The sequence below is a fragment of the Myodes glareolus genome, chromosome 5, assembly GCF_982192425.1.
Source record: "Myodes glareolus chromosome 5, mMyoGla1.1, whole genome shotgun sequence".
Taxonomy (NCBI): Eukaryota; Metazoa; Chordata; class Mammalia; order Rodentia; family Cricetidae; genus Myodes; species Myodes glareolus.
Window position 1 is genome coordinate 84,027,326 of NC_142030.1, and position 21,759 is coordinate 84,049,084.

Consider the following 21,759-nt stretch of genomic DNA (forward strand, 5'->3'; position numbering starts at 1 on the left):
ATCCTCTCCACCCTGAAGTAGGCTGTGGTGGTGGATCCCTCTGGATGAATCTACTGGTACTAGATCAGGGCCACTTGCTGAGGAAGGATCTCTCACACAAAAGGGCAGGCTTGGTAGATGCCAGCTCAGTGGAACAAAGAAACCCCTGCAACCTTGCACTCACCACTGCGTCCCCAGACCCTTAGCCCTGAAGCAGGCTGAGTTGGGGGATCCTAAAACTCTGCAGATGGAAAAGGGTTCTTAGGGGCAAGCTGGGGTGGGATATGTAGAAAAAGCCAGTAGCCAGGGAGAAGCCACACTGAATGGCCAGAGAGTTTAGGGATTGGAGGGTGCCTGTGCTCCCTTCCAGGGGTGTCTGGCCAGCTTGGCAGGGATACACTTATTCCTCCAGATGGATCAATTGGAACTCAAAAACGTTTCTAACAGTTAACAGTGTCAACAAATCTTTAAAAAATTAATTTTAATGGAGAATGTTCCATATTCTTAATTTGAGTCATAATGATTAACAGTTAATAATAAAAATTGAAAATACAACAAAATAGCTTAGTGGGTAATAAATATTCAAACACTCAACTAATGTTACGGTTTTGTACATGATTCTTATGTTCTTTTTTATTTTTAAATATACTAATTTTATTTTCCAAACTTCAGATGCATTAGAAATTATTTTATCTATTTTGTAGGCTGCCATTTTGTCTTGTTGACTGTGTCCTTTGCTTTACAGGATATTTTAATTACAGGAGGTCCCATTTATTAATTGTTTCAGTGTCTTTGCTACTGGGTTTATATTTAGGAAGTGGTCTCCTGTGCTAATGTGTTCAAGTGTACTTCCCACTTTCTCTTCTATGAGGTGCAGTATGTCCATCTTTATGTTGAGGTCTTTGATCCATTTGTACTTGAGTTTTGTGCATGTTGACAAATATGGATCTATTTTCATTCTTCTACATGTAAATATCCAGTTATGCCAGTACCATTTGTTAAATATGATTTCTTTTTCCATTTTATATTTTGTGTTTCTTTGTCAAAAATCAGGTGTTCATAGGTGTGTGGATTAATATCTGGGTCTTTAATTCAGTTCCATTGGTCTTCCTTTCTGTTTTTTTGCCAATAGCAGACTATTTTCAGTAACCCAGTCCCAGAAAGACAGTTATCATATGTACTCATTCATAAGTGGTTTTTAAACATGAAGCAAAGAAAACCAGCTTACAAATCACAATCCCAGAGAACCTAGAAAACAATGAGCACCCTAAAAGAGATATGCATGGATCTAATCTACATGAGAAGTGGAAAAGACAAGATCTCCTGAGTAAATTGGGAGCATGGGGATCTTGGGGGAGAGTTGAAAGCGAGGGGAAAAGCAGGGTGAGGAGCAGAGAAAAGTGTATAGCTCAATAAAATCAATAAAAAAGAAAAATTAAAAAAGAAATTATTTTACTTGTTCTACTATCTCAAGTGTATTAAACTGAAATAAATTTTGAAAATGTCATAAACTTATTGTATAAACTTAATTTCAAAAAAGAAAGAATGATTCCATATGATAAGAATAGGACAGTTCTGAATTTAAGATTAATAACTCTCTGCTGATTTCAGATTCAGTAAAAATAAGTTACTTATTCAATTCTTTAATATATTATAGCAACATACATTTCTCAAAATTTGATATGAATTCAGAGGAGCTATAAAAATGCAATATGAACATTTTTCACAAGGAGGAGAGTTACTAATGTTACTCTGAGAATATACATGAGAGAGATAAAATTATTTCTTGATTAAATATGCACTCCAATTATTTTACTTTTTAAGAAAGAGAATGCAGTATTCCCTTCCTAGACCAATACTTGGTTGTCAATCCCAATAAAGACAAATATAAAGTTGGAGATATGTTGAAATTTTTTTGCCGACGAGGACGCAGAGTTGGACCAGATTCAGTGCAATGCTATTACTTTGGATGGTCTCCTAGTTTTCCAACATGTAAAGGTCAGTATCAGTTTTACTTTTGGTGAATGAAAATCAGTGGTTTAGTTTTCTTCTCCTAATTTCTATCAGTTTTACATTGTATCTACAATCTTTAGCACATTCATAGAAAACAATGATCAAGCTGTGTGTTGTGTGACTAATACATAGTCAGTTATTTACATGATTAGTCCCAGGCTAACTTAAAATTGGTTACCAATGTGTTTTCTACATGTAGACATGATCGATAGATTAGAGTACAATGATATCTCTCATTTTGTCTATATTTCCATTAATACTGGATTTTTTAAAGCATAAGCATATCTTCATATTGCATAGAGAATGTCTAAACTGTATCACAACAGATTTTGATTAATTCAATGTCATTTATTCAAAAAATAAAATGCAATAATCAGATACATTCTACAGTGTGAATATTTTTTACAAATGGATAACTGTATGTTAAAAATATTGAGTGAGAAGAATCACTATAATTGTCAAAAACTACAACTGCTGACTGGTTTTCATGCACTTTCAAGGTATCAGGTTTACCAAAAAAATGTACCATTTTAATATGCTTCAATGCTATTCAATAGACATGTTAAAACAGTGAAATGTGAACCTAGTATTTATAAAATTAATTTAATAAAATGTTATAAAAAGTGATATGGTGAATAAATTTTTAGAAGATTTTTTATTAACTAGATTTTTAAATTGCAAGATGGACATTTTTATTTAGATGTATATGATATTCTGCAATAGATAAAGTGAGATCATGTGATCAACCCCCTGAACTTCTCAATGGGGAATTGACGGGAACAAAGGAAAAACGGTACAGCCATGGTGAAGTGGTGAAATATAATTGCAAGCCTAGATTTCTACTGAAGGGACCCAATAAAATCCAGTGCATGGATGGAAATTGGACAGCTTTGCCAACGTGTGTCGGTAATGAAAATACTAATACTTAGACACTGTTTTGTATTTCATGTGATGTCTTAATAATAAATACACATTTGTGAAACATCTATCTACAGAGGAGGAGAAAACATGTACAGACATTCCTAAACTTGAGCATGGCTCTGTGCAGTTTTTTGTCCCTCCCTATTATCATGGAGAATCAGTGGAGTTCAACTGCACAGAAAACTTCACAATGATTGGACATGGTTCAGTTTCATGCATTAGTGGAAAGTGGACCCAACTTCCTCGGTGTGTTGGTAAGGTTATGTGCCTCAAATTGATACTTCATAATGTGTAATATTTTGGTGACGATAATATTTACATATATATTTGTAGTTAAAAATATTCTTAGAACAATCTAGTCTTAAATAATATGCATCCAAACTTTTCTTATTTATAATCTTATTTGTGTATAGTGATGAATGGAATTAATATAATCTATAAATGGCTATTTATCTTAGGTTAAATCTAGTTGCTAGTTATAAATTTTCATGTGAGTAAAATGTGCTAATAACACCCAAGAATATATGATAATGTTAAAAAATAGCACTTCTTTTATTATATGGCATTCTCTTTCCATATTATGGAAAGTTAAGAAATCAAGTATGTAAAGCACCAATTTCATACTCTCCCATAACAAACTTTCCTCTCCCAGAACTTTTATTATGCTTGTCTATTCCTCATGCTGTAAGCTGAAGTCAGTATGATTAAGGTGGGGTCATAGGTCCTCTCATTGGCTATAGAACTGATCTATACCAAAAAGCTTGGGGTTAGGTAGACAACATTATTCCATTGGTGACTTCATTCTGTAATTACCCCCACATTCTTTTGGTGGCTGAATATTTAATGAGTAGCTAAAAGCTTCTTGTTGCCTACATGTACTTTTCTCTGAAACTGAGATTATACTTAGAGTGTTCCTAAATCATTACTTCAGAATATCCTTGATACCCAATATTTACTCTTCATTTGAACTTTAAGTGTTAGTTAATGTCAGAGAAACATGGAGCTCCTTTGGAAAGGACATTTATTCCTGTGTTGTTTAGCGATTATGTTCTCTATACACAGAAGACCAATCAACTCAAAAACAGTTTACAATGTAAATCAATGGTTTTACAATGAATCATTATATTTTTGCTAAGAAAAAACATTTTTATATCTATATCTTCAGTACTTTAAAACATTCACACAACTGTTTTAAAACTATAAGAAATGCATTCATATAGCATAAAAGTCAGACATATTAGGAATAGAAACAATTTTCCATTCTGTTACAAAATTCTATTTTATCATTTGTTTAGATTTCTGAGACTTTGTTCTGATGGTTAGTCTGCCTACAGTGACCTTCATATGACCCCTCAGTTATCACAAGCTGTGATACAACATTAAGCTTACAGAACAAACATTTTTATTCTGCCACTATACATTCTTAGTCTTCTCCATATTTGCATCTTTCTCTTTACAAATAAGAGATTTTTATGAAGCAAATCAATCACAGAGTCACCATTCCCTCCCCTCCCCCAATGATTGGTCTTTCTTCATTTCCCTTTACAGCAATTTTTTTGTCTTCCTAAGAACCAATCTTAAGGAAGGGATTAATTCTCAGGTGTCTTGAGTTTTTGAAGTACTCTGGTAAATATTTTAAGTATTGTTTTAAAAGAAAGTTATAGAATTTTGGCTAATAACTTACATTTATTTACTCTATCTATAAATATTTCATTCTTCATTTCAAAAATCTAACAAATGTTACCCAGTACCTATACTGAAATTTTGTCAAATTCAAAAAAGACTCTCATTATAGTCAATAATATATTAAAAGGTGTATATATAGCCCTTACTTAAGTCATAACAGAGCCAAAAAGTTTTATTCTTATGATATAGTATTGTTTTATTATAGGATGATTTAGTTTAGGTAATAACATCTTACATACTCTTATGAAGGGAATATAAAGGAAAGAGATGGTGACTACAAGCATCTAATATCTTATACAAATATGGCTCTCAAATAATTGTTTTATACACGATATATCTTAGATATTCTTTTCTAATAACACATCTATCAAAAAAGGTAATTCAAACTAACCAACCTATTAGAGTCTATCAGTCCATGTCTTTATTTTAATATTTTTAACATTATGGACTAATATTAAGATAAGGTGAGAGCAACAGATGTGAACATTTCACAGCTTTCAAGTAGGGGCCAAAGCTTGTCATGTCATAACCAATTCCTATGAAGAACATCTGAGACAATGATTTCCTATGCTGTTGTAGTTGCTCAGTACCCAAACCTCTTACTGAAACACTGTTTCTGAGATGTAGCAAACTTGGCATTAGATCTAGTTCTAGCACCGTAGACCACTCTGTATGGTGACCTTAACATTTTAATTGGCACAATTTATAGGTATAAATATTAGCACCATCTACATTGACTCTGTAGTTATTTTAATATCATAGCTATCTCACTTCTTGTAATTGTTTTTAATTTTTCCTGGAATTATTTTCACATAGCAACAGATCAACTGGAGAAGTGTAAAGCACCAGTATCAATTCATATGAAAGCAATTTATACCAATAAGATTGAATTTAATCATAATTTTAACTTGAGTTACAAATGTGAAGAAAAGAAGGAAGATAAACAGTCAATCTGCATCAATGGAAGATGGGTTCCTGAACCAAATTGTACAAGTAAGCTCTTGTTTGCACTGTCTTCTACTGGTTATTTCAGTCTTTTCTCTCCAGTGATAGTTGTACCTTTGAGTTCTTAAAAAACAGTGATTCTTCTTCAGAATTTCCTATGTAAATCCTGTATCTTTTATCATTTTCACCTCTCCACTTCCACTATAACACCTCCTGTGACCCTGTACTTGCTGTTCAATTCACGATTCTTTCTCCACACAAACACATATATTTGTATATGTAATATAACTAGTATATAAAAATTCTGTCTGATGAGTCTATTTATTGTTTTCCCTATGGATATGTGATTAGGACTAAAAACTTTGTTGGTTCACCCATGCCTGGAGAAAATTGATTCTCCTATTCTACATAGACATTAATTGCTTATAGTTCTTCACCTAGGTCAGTAGTTCTCAACCCTCCTAATGCTAATATCCTTTAATGCAGTATCTCATGTTGTGTTGACTCTAACCATATAATTGCTTTCATGTCTACTCCGTAACTGTAATGTTGACACTTTTATGAATTGTAATATAAAAAATCTGTGTTTTCTGAAGATCTTAAGAAACCCTGATGAAAAGGTCTCTTGATCCATGAGGGGTTGTGTCCCACAAGTTGTGAACCTCTGATGTAGAAGAAGGGACTTGTACAATTTTTGACATGTCAACTGGTATTGCCATCCAGCAGGTCTTGTTTAAGTGACCATGCTTTTGAGATTTCATGGGTTCAAATGCCCTGTCATATATAAAAGAAGATACTGTTTCTTAACAGATATCCTGGAAATATAATTTTTAGTATATAAGATGATTTAGAAATTATTATCACCTTTTTTAGTAACCTGTAGTTTAAAGCATATAAGCAAACTTAATCAACAGAAACTTATCTCCTTGTCTTAATGGTCCCTTACTCATAGAGTTTCATTACATCTAAGTATTTTATCACTATAAATGCAATGTTTGCTTCCTATGCTTATACTTAATCACCATGCAATTATGTACACTTATGTGTACTATCAAGCTAATAATTTATTTATTCTGGTAACAATAAATCTGTTTACTTAGAAAATTCTGACTCATATGATACCTCCAATTCCAAATAAATAGGCAATAAGTTGATCACTATTTTTGCTTCTCTATTTGTATTTATCACTGTTATTTAGAATGCTTGCTTCACTCAATATCATAAACTATTTCTTAAAGACTAAAATTCACTGAAAGTATTTAATTTCAAAATCAAAACTATTGCATACATTGTAATGGAGGGCACATGCCATTCTGTGGTTGTCTCTCATTTTTAATCATGTCTAATTTCATTTTGATTAGTATGAAGTAAGGTGGTAATTGCTTTTCTCTCCTGTATTGTTTGCTAGTTGTTTAAAGAATGTGGAGAAATATATTTACTACACAAACATTCATTTCCTTCTAGTCCTTTCGCCCTACTTAAGAAAAAAAATGATTATTAATAATCACTAATAAAGTACACTATGATGTTATGAGTCTGAAAGATGAATCTGAAATGTCTTTATTTTGTAGTGACTAATGCAAAACTTTTCAAGTAGTGTTAATGCCAGTACTAACTGCTCATTATCCTGGAAGCATGACAGCAGTTTTCACATCTCTAACCAGTTCAGGACAGTTGAAATTTTGAATAACATACCTTGAGCCATTTGTGAACATACTCTATACTCTCATTGACCAAGAGTCAAGCCAAATTGTTAATCAAAGTGTAATGATTAATACTTATTGTTTACTTGCCAGAATATACAGTCACTTAGGAAAAACACTTTTGAGCATTTCTGAGAGACCGTTTCTAATTTGGTTAAACTAACGTGGGAGGATTCACGGCAAATGTAGGTATCACCATTTTATAGTCAGGATCTTGGAATAAGTGAAAAGGAAAAGGAAGCCAAACATCTACATTTGAATCTCTGTATGTCCTGACTATAGATGCAGTATGACAAACTGTTCCACACTTTAGGTGCCATGACTTCCCAAGTTGATGAGCTAAGCCAAACCCTTGTTTCCTTCCTTTCTAAAGTTGCTCCTGTCAGGCATTTTGTTACAGCCATGAGAAAAGTCACTAGTATACTAACTAAACATAAGTATCACTTTCTTCAGTACACTCTCTCAAAACTTTTAATCTAATCCAAATTATTACATCAAAGGCATTCTCACACAGTTCTACATAAATCTCCATTTAACCTTAATTTACTATATCTAGTTTATAATTCATTTAAAACATCATAAATACTAGAATAAATTGAAATAAGTTTTATAAAAATACTGCAAACTTTTAAAAAAAAGAACAAATGAGACCAATTCAAAAGAAGACAAGAATAGTTATTAAATTACTCTACTAGGTGAAAAATATAAAATATACATAATTGTTATGTGCTGTGCGATTTTCTTTTTGCTCTTTTAGTTTTTTTGAGGATCCCACCACTGAGTTCCCAAATAAATCACACACAGGCTCATTATTAGTTATGAATGTCTAGCCTTAGTTTGGCTTGATATTTGCCAGATTTTCTTAAATTATCATGAATACCTTTTGCCTCTAGATTTTTATTTTTCTCTATTTCTGTATATCTTAATTTACTTCTTTCTTCATGAATTGCTGTGTAGCTAGGTAGCTAGCTCCTGATGTTCTCCCCTCCTTCTTCTCACATTGCTCCGCATGCTCCTTATTTCTCCTTTTATACTACCTGCCTGCCTATTCTTAATTCTGCCTTGCTGTTGGCCATTCATCTTCCTATTAGGACCATCAAGTATTTTAGACAGGCAAAGACTCCAGCTTCAGTTAATCAAATGCAGCATAAACAAAAGTAACATCCCTGAAAATAATCCCCAACAATTATGTGGTCATAATTAATTTGCAATTTAATAAAAAATATTGCTTCATTGATTTACGATACTATGTTTAGTCAACTACTCTGTTTTCTGACTTTTTGGGGAACAGAGGAATATTCCTGCCCTCCTCCACCACAGATTCCAAATGCCCAAGTGATGGAAACCACAGTGAAATACTTGGATGGAGAAAAAGTTTCTGTTATTTGTCAAGATAATTACATAATACAGAACACAGAAGAGATGGTGTGTAGAGATGGAAGGTGGCAATCATTACCGCGCTGTGTTGGTTAGTAGCTATGCCTTATTATATGACATTCTTTGTTGAAATACTAAAGAGAAATCAAGTTAAGGGGATACTAGAAAAAATAGGGCTTAACAAAAACTGTGGAGACATAATCTAAAGTATTAGTTTTTATTTTCCAACATAAACTTTTGATTCTATGCTTCACTATTTAATTTCTTTTCTTCATGTAGCAAAAATTCCATGTTCTCAACCCCCTGAAATGGACCATGGATCTATTAAATTACTCAGATCATCAGAAGAAAGGAGATACACAGCTGAGTCCAGAAGTTATGAACACGGCACTACACTCAGCTATGTTTGTGATGATGGATTTAGAATGGCTGAGGACCATGGGGTAACCTGCCACATGGGGAAGTGGAGTGCTCCACCTCGATGTGTTGGTGAGAACAGCATGGAAATTCAATTCTGGTTTTAGAACAAGTCTTTACCAATAATCTTCTCTCATCAAAACAAGAAGAAAGAATTATTTATATTGACATATGTAATCATTTATATATATTACCTTAAATTTTTGTTAGCATAATTTGATCTATCCTACTTTTGTTAATTGTACTGACTGTTTTGAAATCTACCTTTACTCTTGCATTTCTCCTTTTAAATATGATGCATAGTCTACTGACTTCAACTCCTCATATGAGTTGTACTGTTTAATTTGTCACCAGGTGTTAAACTCCTCAGTGTCTTCCCCCAAGAGTAAATGCTATATTTCCCAAGATTCTTATTTTTTTTAAATTCCTTTTGTCACTCATAGCTTGTCAGAAATTTTTATGTTAAGTTCTTGCTCAATATTTAATAAGTTTAACAGATACAAGGAAAAAGAAGGTGGACTTCAGATGCACTGTCCACTTCTTCTGTGAAGGCACGTCTTCCTTGTTACCGTTTCCCTCTAGTACTACTACACGTAGAACTGACACATAAACGCAAGTTTCTAAATTAGTGCAATGTGGAATCAATTCACTCTGTTCCTCTCATTGTGTTATTTTCAGGACTTCCTTGTGGGCCTCCACCTTCAATCGTTCATGGTATTGTGTCTCAAGAACGAGACAGTTACCAACATGGAGCGGAGGTGACGTACAGTTGTTCTGAAGGCTTTGGAATTGATGGACCAGCATTTATTACATGTGTAGGAGGAAAGTGGTCCAAGCCACCAGATTGCAAAAGTAGAGTTTTATTTTCATTCTTTGTGTAATAGATTATCTACTTCAAGTTACATGTGGCACAAATAAGGAAGTAAGCTGTAATTCAAGCATATCACAAGATATTGCTGAATGTTTGCAGACAAACCCAGTAGTGTTAAACATAGTTGGATCTTTGAGCCCAGTTATGTATTTTCTCTTCCTGTAGTCTGAGCTATCAGCATCCTCAGACTTCTAGAAAACTCCGTTCAAAAGGTTCATCACTACAGTGGTGGTTTTAGCAGCAATGCTATTACAACTACATATGCTCTAACATTTTGAAATAATAACTATAATTATTATTATAAAAATGTAAATTAAATTTACATTTGATGAAACTAAAAAGTAGAAATATATTATACTTTAATATGGGAGAGAAACTGAAGCAAAAGTAAAAATATCTCAAGAATTATATACAACAGTATTCTGTATCCAGTGTCATTTCCACCTCATTTATTTTAAAAATTTAGAACAATTTAATGGAGCTAAATCAAATGGGAAACTTGTAGTATTTATTATATCTATAAACCTAACTATTCCTTTATATATAGTATATCCTACAATTTCCTGAAAATAAAGTTTGGTATATTATTTTTCTTTCAGAAACTGATTGTTATGAGTTACCCAGGTTTGAACATGCCATACCCACAGAAGAGAAAAAAAATTCTTATAGGTCAGGTGAACAAGTGACATTCAAATGTGAACCTTCATATCATATGATTGGATCCAACATCGTGACGTGTGTTAATCGCGAGTGGATTGGAGAGCTGGTTTGCAAAGGTATTTTGATGCACCTTCAAAATGTGTTCGTAAAGATTTAAAGGACTAATTAAAAGGTCTAGCAAAATTTAAAAGTGGGCAAAGGTTATCTTTTAAAAGCAATATGAAATTGGAATTTATAAACACAATGTCTAAGCTAATAGAGTGATGATCTTCAGACTGGTTCCATGGCCAGCATCATCAGTATATTCGGACAAGTTTTATAGATGTAATTTTAACACTGAAGAGCTCATCCTAGAAATATTACATAGAAAAAAAACATCTATTGGAGAGAAATTGAGTCCACTATAATATCCTTCATAGATTCTGTTCAAACTCAGTCTGGAAACAATTGCTGTAGCTGTAAGCATTTATAAATACATTGTTAAAGAATTACTTTCAACTATGGTCTTGTTTATATCCCATCTTCTCTAATCCATCAGAATATTAGGATATTTTGTTTGATCATCATTTTCTTCTACCTATGTCATTCTTGAAACAATGCCCCCCCTTATGTTGCAAACAGATTTTTTCCTCATATAACATATCCTGATTTTGTCTTTTGCTCCATCTGTTCCTCCGAGATCCTCTCACCTACTGTCCCATCTGCACTAATCCCCTTTCTGTCTTTCATTAGAAAAGAAAGAGCCTTCTAAGGAATAATAATAAAGCAAAATAATCACACTCAAATGTGACAGAAAAAAATCTGAGGGAAAAGAGGAGTAGAAAATTCAAGAGAATAGTAGATATCAAAAGCCCCACCCATTAGCACACTCAGGATTTCCATAAAAGCAATAAACTAAAGAACATACATGCAAAGGACCTATAGGGTAAAAGGGGAGAAGAAAAATACAAATAAAATGAAGTAAAAGCAAAAACAAAATAAAATGGAGTTTTAAAGGGATAGAAATAAAAAGAAAAGCCATAATAGGTCATCATGAGACAAAGAATGTCCAAAGATGTCTTTGAGTTTGTTTTATACAGTCTACCCTAAAGAGTAATTTATTTCTCCTATGATACTTCCTTGCAGAACTCTAAATTTTACTATACAAATTGTCATCAATATGAGATTGTTTTTGGGTGAGGGATGGGAATGTGTATCACCTTCTCCTTTTGGCTCTGTTACAACATCTGGTACAGACCCATCAAGGTTTTTTAATGCTGCCTAAGTTCCTTTAAGTTCATGTGTGTATCAATCATGTTTGTTTAGAAGGCCTTGGTATTTTGTGTCCTCTATCTCTTCTAGTTTTACACTCTTTCAACCTCCTCTTCTGCATGATATCTTGAGCCATATAGGGTAGAATTTGATGGAGATTTTCCAGGACAAACCTTTGAGTGTTCCCAGGTTTCTACGTATTATCTGTCTTTGGCTCTCTGTATTTGTTATTATCTGCTGCAGGACAAATCTTCTCTGATAACAGCGGAGTAAGGCACTAATCTATGAAAACAGAAGAATGTCATGTGGAGTTGTGTAATCACTGTGGATATTCCATAGTGATATTTTATTTGTATTTTAAAAATAAAGTTTGCCTGAGAATCAGAGTTCAAAGCTAGCTACACTAGTTAGCCATAAAGGCCAGGCAGTGGTGATGTATACCTTGAGTACCAGCACTAGAGAGTAATAAAGGGTTGAATAAGACAGGAACATGTTCAAAGAGAACATGTTCTCTTTGAAGATTTTATAAAGGTAAGAGTTCTCTAGTAGTTGACTGCTTTGTTTTTCTAATCTTCAGATTGAACCTCATGTCTGTCTCCATATTTATTTTTATTAAACCAATTAGAATTTGTGATTCACCTGGCATTCAACATTTGGGGTATGAATACATGAAAAAGCCATTTGGCTGTGGCTTTGCAGCCACTAGCACAGGCCATATCTACAAATGACTGGGGTCACCACCCTAATTGTTTGGTCATGGACTTTCCCTGAATATCCTTTTGGGGCAGCTGCAAAACTAAGTAACTACCTTAAAACTCAGTCAGGTTTTACAGTTCTACACAAGAGCAATAAACCTTATATCTTTATCATCCTTGGCAGCAGATTTGGTGAGAAAATTGGGAATTTATTAAGTCAGGAATGAGTTAAGAGGGAGAGTTTTTTCCCACTTTAAAAAATTGGAAGCACAATTATAATAGAGAAAGTTAGGTCTCTGTGCAAGTGTGTGATGCATGATTTAAAAATGGAACAACTAGATGGAGGGATAATCAACTGGAAATATTATATTATTAATTTCATTTTGATAATCCTTGCTGTCGTTTTGATTTCTTTTTTTAATAAAAGAAAACAATCTTTTTTTTTTAATTTTCCATACCAATCCCAATTCCCACTTCCTCCACCTACCCCTACACCCCATCGACTCCACTCCTCAGAGATGGTAAGGGACATTGTTTTGGGGAAGGTCCAATGCCCTCCCAACTATCTCTAGGCTGAGCAAGGTATCCATCCAAAGAGAATAGGTTCCCTTTTTGGAACTTTTTGTCAGAAGAAGCAGTAGGAATATATCGTGGTGCAACTGCCAGTGGCCCTACAGTCTGACCAATGCACACAAACTGTTACCCACATTCAGATAGACCAGTTTGGACCTATGCTGTATTCTTCCCTATCTGGTTGGAGTTGGTGAGCTCCCATTAGCTCAGGTAAACTAGTTCAGTGGGTGTCCCCATCATGGTCTTGACCTCTTTGCTCATATTCTCACTCCTCCTACTCTTCAACTGGACTTTGGGAGTTCAACCCATTGTTCCACTGTGAGTCCCTGAGTTGTTTGTATCAGTTGCTGGATGAAGGTTCTATGGTGATATTTAAGATATTTTCTGGGTGGTGATGGCACAGACTTTTAATCCCAACATCCATGAGACAGAGACAGGTAAATCTTCATGAGTTCAAAACCAACCTGATCTACAAGAGCTTGTTCCAAGACAGTTACCAAAGCTACACAAAGAAACCCTGTCTGGAAAAAAAGAAAAAGAAAAAAAAAAGATATTCTTCAGTCTGACTACAGGGCAAGGCCAGTTCAGGCATCCTCTCTTCTATTGTTTAGGGTCTTAACTGGGGTCATCCTTGTGTATTTCTCCAAATTTCTATAATGCCAGGTTTCTTGCCAGCTCCATAATGGCTACATAAATCAAAATATCTCTTTCCTTGCTTTCATCTCTGTCCTTCCTCCATCTAGACTATCCTGATTCCTCAAGTCTTCCCTTTTTCCCTTCTCCTCTCCTCTTCTCTTTCTACCCTCCCTTCTTCCCCTACCCTCATACTTCCATTTTGTCAGGTGATATTGTCTATTTATCCTTTACAGGTAAATCTATGTATGCTTTTCTTAGAGTTCACCCTGTTACTTAGCTTCTCTAGAATCATGAACTATAGGCTTAATATCCTTTGCTAGTATCAATTTATGAGTGAGTATATACCATGTTCATTTTTCTAGGTCTGGGTTACCTCACTCAGGATGTTTATTTATAGCTTCATCTATTTATATGCTGAGAAGTAGTATAATGTGTAAATGTGCCACATTTTCTTTAAGCATTCTTTGGTTGTGGCGCATCTAGGTTATTTTTAGGTTCTGACTATTACAATTAATGCTGCTATGAACATAGATGAACAAATTTCCTTGTAGTACAATTGAGTATCTTTTGGGTATTATCAGGGACCAGCTCAGATATAAACCATTTCTCATACCAAAGTGGAGGTGTGGGAATAAATGAGGCAGAGTTCACATGACAATATCAGGTCAGAGTCTTGGCATTCATTCAAATCCTGAAGATCACCTGTGTTTATTATCAAAACAGCTTTAATATCGATACATAAACTGATGGGTAAATTCATTAGCATTCCATTTCCTAGGTAGCACTGGGAATGCCTTAGGTCACATCTTGCCTATCTATGCCAATTTTGTCATGTCCATGCCTATGCTCATTTTGTCACTTAGACTGAAAAACACCTGTTCTCCAGGTAACCTTCTAAATTACAATAGAAGGGGCAAAAGGACATTAGCATATCCTGACCACTTGTTCGGGATGGTGTCAGATTGCTTTTACTATCAAAAGGCTAGGCGATCACCTTCTGTGTGGAAGGTGCAAATTGAGTGGGTCACTCAGAATTCTCTGACCACCAGACTATGTAGGAATACGGGCCTATATAATTTGGCCCCTATAATCCACTCTCTAAAATTAATTTTAATAAAGTCTGTGCTTCTACAACAGGATAGATGATTGCATTTGTATTAGGCAAAAACTCCTTTACTTACTCACATTTACCCATCATCTGAATCACACATTCTAATCATGAGAGTTTCTGGCTTAGGCATCTGGGGAGAAGAAGTTTCAAACCCGTGTCTCAGAGCCATACTTTTTTTGTCAGGAGACATTTTAATGCTTTATGAGTAATCATGTTCCTAAAGACTATATCTCCTATTTAAAGGAGAGAAGGATCACATGAGTTAGAAATGTTTCTTCGACTGACCTAAAATACCTCTTAATAATTTTATACTGTATCAAAATCTAGAATTCTTAACACATGCATTAAATCCAAACATTTATAGGGCATGTCAAATTTTCTCAACATTTTATAAGCAGTTATAAACATTATCAGGTAATACCATAATTCTAAAATGGGAATTAACAATAAATCCACAATTTAACATATCACTATTTTCTTAAATCCATATTAATCAAAAGATAAGAAAAGATTTTCTGATGGGTAAGAGTCCAATGATATTGCTGCTATCAAATACCAGTTCTGGTCTCTGAGCAGCAGTTAAACCCTTAGGCTGCCTCCCTCTTAAGTGAAGAGGGGCTTCAGTCATTCCTTAATTTGAGTCTTTCTTTCCCTAAGGGGAAAGCTTAGGTCTTAGTTCTCAGGTCCAATATTTTAATCAAAATGAGTTCTGTGTCCCAAAGATTAAAACAGCCAAATGTTCAATCTGTATTTCAGCCCCAAAGCAAACAGGATCTAGACTGCATGCAGGTTGTTGTCATAAAGTTATTCTGTTGGAAGAGCCATCTGTAAAATTTAGCATAACATTCTTTAAAAGATCTTTAGCAACTCCTACAGTGGCAAGTAGGGTATCCTCAACCTTCAAACTGGCTCAGAGGGAAGTAACTCCTGCTGTTCGGAATTTAAGTCCAACCTTTCCTGTATTAGCATTCAGAAACAAAGCATATCTGCAGAGACGCTTGCCGGCCCATAATTGTAATAATGCTGTTGAATTTTTATCCCAACTTCTTTCCATGTCGCAGCATCTAAAGTCCTGTGTTCAGAAAATTGAGGGCATAGCTGCTGTATAAATTCCAAAAATCCCTGTATCTGTTGCTGCTGTACCCTTGCTCCCCTGTCCTTTAATGTATTTCCAATCAACTGTATAGCCATGTGATTACTTCTTCCTTGTCCCATACTCTATTTATTATTTATAAAATTTTTACTCCCAATATTATTTCTTGCTTCTTTTTTTTAATTCTACTACTTATTTCTGAGCACCCATTACTCACCAATCCACCTGTGGTGCAATTTTCTTGTGTGTTTCTCACATTCTCCTCTGTACATCTGGTCATATTTTCTGTGTTTTTCAGGGTTCACCAGTCAACTCCATGTTGCAGGGCACTGATATGTCAGGCACCAGCCCAGACTTAAACCATTTCTCAAAACAAGGTTGGAGGTGTGGGAATAAACGAGGCACAGTTTACATGACAATATTGGTAGGGAGCCTCAGGGTTCATTCAAATCCTGAAGATCACCCACATTTTTATCCAAACAGTTTTTATATCAAAACATAAACTGAGAGGGAAATTCATTAGCTTTCCATTTTCTAGGTATCAGGGGGAATGACTTAGGTCACATCTTGCCTATGTATGTCCATTTTATCACATCCGTGCCCATTCCCACTTTGTTTCTTGGACTGAAAACACCTCTTCTTCAGGTGATCTCCTTAATTACAATAGAAGGATCAAAAGAACTTTAGCATATTTTGACAATTTATTTAGAATGGCATTAGGTTGTTTCTACTATAAAATGGCTGTTCACCTTCTGTGTGACAGGTACAAATTGTGCCTTGTAAGTCACTCTGAATTTTTTGATTTCCAGAGAGTGTAGGAATATGGGCCTGTATAACTTGACCCCTACAGGGTATATGCCCAAGGATGGTATTCCTGGGTCCTGTGGTAGGCTACTTTCCCATTTTCTGAGAAACTGCCATATTGATTTCCAGAGTGGTTGTACAAGTTTGCATTCTCACTAAAATAAAGGAGCGTTCCCCTTACTCCACATCCTCTCAACATAAACTATCATTGATGTTTTTGATCTTAGTCATTTCTACTGGTATAAGATGGTATCTCAGAGTTGTTTTGATTTGCATTTCCCTGAAGGATAAGGATGTTAAACATTCCCTTAAGTATCTTTCAGCCATTTGAGATTCTTCTGTTGAGTTTCATTGCAGAATGTTAATGATTTCCAAACATATCTAAGAGACATTTTCAATCTATGGGCCACTATTATGATAAAACCTGATGAACAGATTGATTAAGAGACAACCTAAGATATGTACTTAAATAATTCCAGGAAATTATCAGCTGAAGCTGAGAGAGAATAGGTTATAAGAGAAATTACAGAAGGCACATGTGGATTTTGTGGATCTGAATCTTAACTGCATTCTGGTTATATTACACTCCAAATATTCCCCTACAGAAATTTTAATGAATAGGGAAGTTATTTTTTCAAATGGACTTTTTACCACATAAACTGTGTAAAAAAATTAAAAACTTATGTGTAAAAGATCTCTGAGTTAATTTGAAACAAAAAAAGAGACTGTCAATTAGCAGGAATAAACTCAGCAGAAAGTGTAGTACCTTTTAATAATAATGAAATTGACAAATTGTGGGCAGAAAATGAACACTTGCAAAGAACTTACAGTAATTTTTGAGAGAGATTAATTTAAAATATCTCAAAAACTAGAGAATTCAACTTATAAAGAGAACTAGCAGTATCCTTCCTCACATTGTGTGGAAACACCTATAGCTGAGTCACTACATTCTATACTGATGCAAAGAGATCAGGAAAAGCAGGTTACAAATCAGAAAACTTAAGTAAAGTGCATCAAAGCCATTATGATTCTGTCCAAAAGTCAGAATTATATACTATTCTCATGGCACTAAAAATTTTAAAGAACCTCTTAGCACAGTTACCAATTAGCAATATGCAGGAAGAGTTGTTTTGCATATTGAAACCACTAAGTTTATACCAAATGATACAGAATTAACTTTGTTATTTATTCAGTTACAAGATGCAATCAGAGGTAGGAATCATCCATAACACATATCTGATCCTATATGGGTCTGCCAGGGCTTCTGGCACAAAGTAATGCAGAGATTGATCAATTAATGACTTAGGATAATAAGAAAATGAAGTTTAACAATTAATTAGTCACCTATTACAATCGAACTTGTAGTCATATTGAGTATGTTTTTAAGGTCAAAAGAAATATATTTTAAATAGACAGGTCATCTTCACTTCAGAAATCTACAGGAAATAGCATTTCAGATGTTTTAAACATCTTCTTTTCCTTTTTATGACAATGAAACATGTCTGCTCCTAGCAGCACCAATCTATTTCCAAGAACATGAAGGGAATGAAACAAACTCCACATGGAGTTTACTGTTTGTGCTGCAAAAGTAAGCCACAAAGCAAGAAAATGTTCTTGCTTCAACTGCCAACAGTATGCTGACCTAATTGGACAAGCAGGAGCCAAAAAACAGTGACTGCCAAGCTTTCTCAAGACAAGGCAGGACAGTTCTTCAAAAGAACTTGCTTTGTTGAAAAGTCTGTTGAATATTCTAGGCCGTTAGCATGAAAATGGGTGCTCCAAGATTACAGAGAAACTTTAGATGATGTCCAGACCACCAGCTGTTTCTGTCATTGATTACATTTTTTTTTAAGTCTCTTGCTTGCACTTCCTCCTTACTCAATTACTATTATTTCTTTCTTGGGTCTCTGAGATAGTTGAGGAATTGGTAGTTATAGGTACAGTTTTCCCTGTTTATGAGACCTGGAAAAGAAATTTACTACAAAAGTACAAAGTATATACTGTTGAGAGATATCAAAAGATAGTTTTGGATGGTAATGCAAGTTATGATAGAAAATAAGTTAGGTATAAGAACTTTGACTCATCAAGATAGAATAAATAATAACACTAGTTAATAACTAATAATACTATTTAGCCATAGAGGTCAGGCAGTGGTGGTGCACACCTTTAATTCTATCACTAGAGAATAATATAAGTTGAGATAAGACAGAACTTGCTCTCTTGTCAATCTGAAGATCTTGTAGAGGTAAGAGCTCACTAGTGATTGGCTACTTTGCTTTGATGATCTTCATCTTGAACCTCAATATCTGTCTCCAGGTTTTTATTATTAAGATCAGCTAGAATTTGTGCTACAGTTTTGTTTTATTTTGTTTGTTTTTACAAGAGTATTATTTGGTTTCTCAGTAGTATTAGGTCCCTGGCTATCTGATCTCAGGTTCATGGTCACCCAAGCAGTGTCAGATATGGGTTTCGTCTCATGGAGGAGCCCATAATTCATATTATATATTTCTTGGTCAATCTAACAAGCTAGATATCTCTCTTTTCCTATCATACAATGCAGGCAGAATATTATAGATCAAGGGTTTGTGGCTGGGTTGGTATTTATGTTTCTACTTGGTAGCATGCAAAGTACTTTCCTTTACGAAAGACACTAGCCTGTAGAGCTGAAGGTGCTATATGTAGGTACCCACTCGACTTTGTTATGTTCAGTGAGTTGTTAAGGTATTATCTTTCATAATGTAGTCTTGCCTCCAATTTGTATAAAACAAACTAGTCTTGCCAACATCCTAGATGCTTTGACATTCTAATGTGATCTCTTTGAGAACTAATTCAACCAGATTTAACCCAATTCTGGTACTAGAAGCTTTATTTGATGGCAAGGATTGTCTCCCCACCTTGTTTATTTCATACAGATTGCCTTAATATTTGTATGTATTTGTAGTGAGGAACTGCGGGCAGGCCTGCTTTTCATCCTGCCCCGCTCCTGCACAGCTAGCTTAGCCCCAGAAATAATAACGGTACCCCACAGTCAGCAATTCCCAAAGAAAATAACACAGAGTCTACATTAGGTTATAAACTGATTGGTCCATTAGCTCAGGCTTCTTGTTAACCCTTGTAACTTATATTAACCCATTATTATTATCTATATTAGCCATATGGCTTGGTACCTTTTTCAGCTGTCAGCTCACATGTTGCTGCCTCCTTTAGCAAATTCTACCGGCATGCACCACCACAGAGAAAATCAATCACACAGAGATCTCTATAAGTTATAAAGCTGATTGGCCCATTAGGTCAGGCTACTTATTAGCTCTTATAACTTATGTTACCCCATTATCCTTATCTACATTAGCACATGGCTCAGTACCTTTTCCAGTGGGGCAGCTTACATCTTTCCTCTCCGGTGGTCTGGGCAGAACTGGAGGAAGAGCTTCCTTCTTCCCAGAAGACATACTCCTGTTCTCATCGCCCCGCCGCTACTTCCTGTCTGGTTGACCCACCTATACTTCCTACCTGGCCAATCAGCGTTTTATTAAAATGTGATTGACAGAATACAGACAATTCTCCCGCATCATGTATTTTAGGAAGCTTCTACTGTATTATGTTTCCATAATAGTCTTCAAACAATACTTAGTTTTAGCTGTCCTTTCCTGTATTCTGTTCCTTCTCTCCCCTTCTCCATCCATAACTATATACTCTATTTTGCCATCCTATGAAGACCATTCCTTCCCCAGGTCTTTTCCTCTTTACCTAATATCCCTTGTTCTATGGATTGTAGCGTATCTATCACTGACTTAAGAGCTAGTATCCATATACAATAATATATATGTATGTCTTTCTGAGTCTGGATTCCCTCCTTCAAAATTATTTTTTTCTATTTTCATCTATTTACTTGTGAATTTGATGAATTCATTTGTGTGTGTATGTGTGTGTGTATTTATAAATGTACCATATTTTTATATCTATTTATTTAAGATATAAATAAAGAAATACATTTGTGGCCTAGAGGGATGGATCAGCCATTAAAGGCTAGGCTCATAACCAAAAATATAAGAAATACATTTGGAATCTTATGTGTTGATTGGGTATTTAAGATGAATAAATTGCTAATGATATTTTATATTTTTCTTAAGATAATTCCTGTGGGAATCCACCACATGTGGAAAATGCTACTATAGTATCAATGCCCAAGGCTAAATATCTAACCAATGACAAAATACGGTATGAATGTGATAAACCTTTTGAACTATTTGGGGAAGTAGAAGTGATGTGTCAAAATGGATTTTGGACAGAACCACCACAATGCAAAGGTAAATCATCATATTTCCCAATGCTTTTTTTTGAGGCAGGGTTTCTCTGTAGCTATTCAGCATGTCTTGGTCCTAACTCTTGTAGACCAGGTTGGCCTTGAACACACAAAGATCAACCTGTTTCTTCCTCTTAAGTTCTAGGATTAAAGGCATGTGCTCCCACCATCCAGCCCCAAGGCTTATTTAATAAAGAAATTTGGTTACTGTATACATTTGTGAAGATAAAGTGAAGCAATTTTTATGAGAATCATTTTTCTAACTTTTCTTTTTTTTCTTTTAATAATGGAAATAGATTCTTTACTCATACAATACATCACTACTGCAATTTACTACATCCTTCCATCCTCCTCCCAGCTCCCTCCCCCAACATATTTCCTCCAGATCCTCTCCCTCAGCATTTCCCTTTAGAAAGGAATAGGCCTTCAAGAGATAACAATCAAATGGACAAAACAAGATAAAATAAGACAAGTCAAAACCCCTAATATAGAGACTGTTCAAGGTAACTCAATAGAAAGAAAAGAGTTAGAGAGACAGTCATTGCCACTGAGTCTTAGGAAAACACCAAGCTAACAGCCATAACGTATATGCAAAGCACCTCCTGTAGATGCATGCAGGCCCCACGTTTGCTGCTTCAGTCTCGTGGAGACCATGTGAGCTCTGCTTAGGTGACTCAATGGACCATGTTCTCCTGATATCCTTCATTTACTCTGACTCCTT

The 21,759-nt window shown here is 34.8% G+C and overlaps 1 protein-coding gene across 4 annotated transcripts in view; it reads left to right on the top strand.

The window, feature by feature from the left end:
• The window catches only part of Cfh (complement factor H), a 93,908-nt gene that overhangs the window by 53,012 nt on the left and 19,137 nt on the right, over window positions 1–21,759 (top strand). For 3 of the 4 annotated variants that reach the window (XM_087906445.1, XM_087906446.1, XM_087906447.1), the window contains 9 exons: window positions 1,804–1,977; window positions 2,716–2,898; window positions 2,988–3,167; window positions 5,416–5,592; window positions 8,539–8,715; window positions 8,904–9,113; window positions 9,720–9,893; window positions 10,512–10,688; window positions 20,866–21,042. In XM_087906445.1, coding sequence (XP_087762571.1) covers window positions 1,804–1,977; window positions 2,716–2,898; window positions 2,988–3,167; window positions 5,416–5,592; window positions 8,539–8,715; window positions 8,904–9,113; window positions 9,720–9,893; window positions 10,512–10,688; window positions 20,866–21,042 — 1,629 coding nt within the window. The remainder of the gene's footprint in view (window positions 1–1,803; window positions 1,978–2,715; window positions 2,899–2,987; window positions 3,168–5,415; window positions 5,593–8,538; window positions 8,716–8,903; window positions 9,114–9,719; window positions 9,894–10,511; window positions 10,689–20,865; window positions 21,043–21,759) is intronic. The other variant, XM_087906448.1, reaches the window with a different exon arrangement.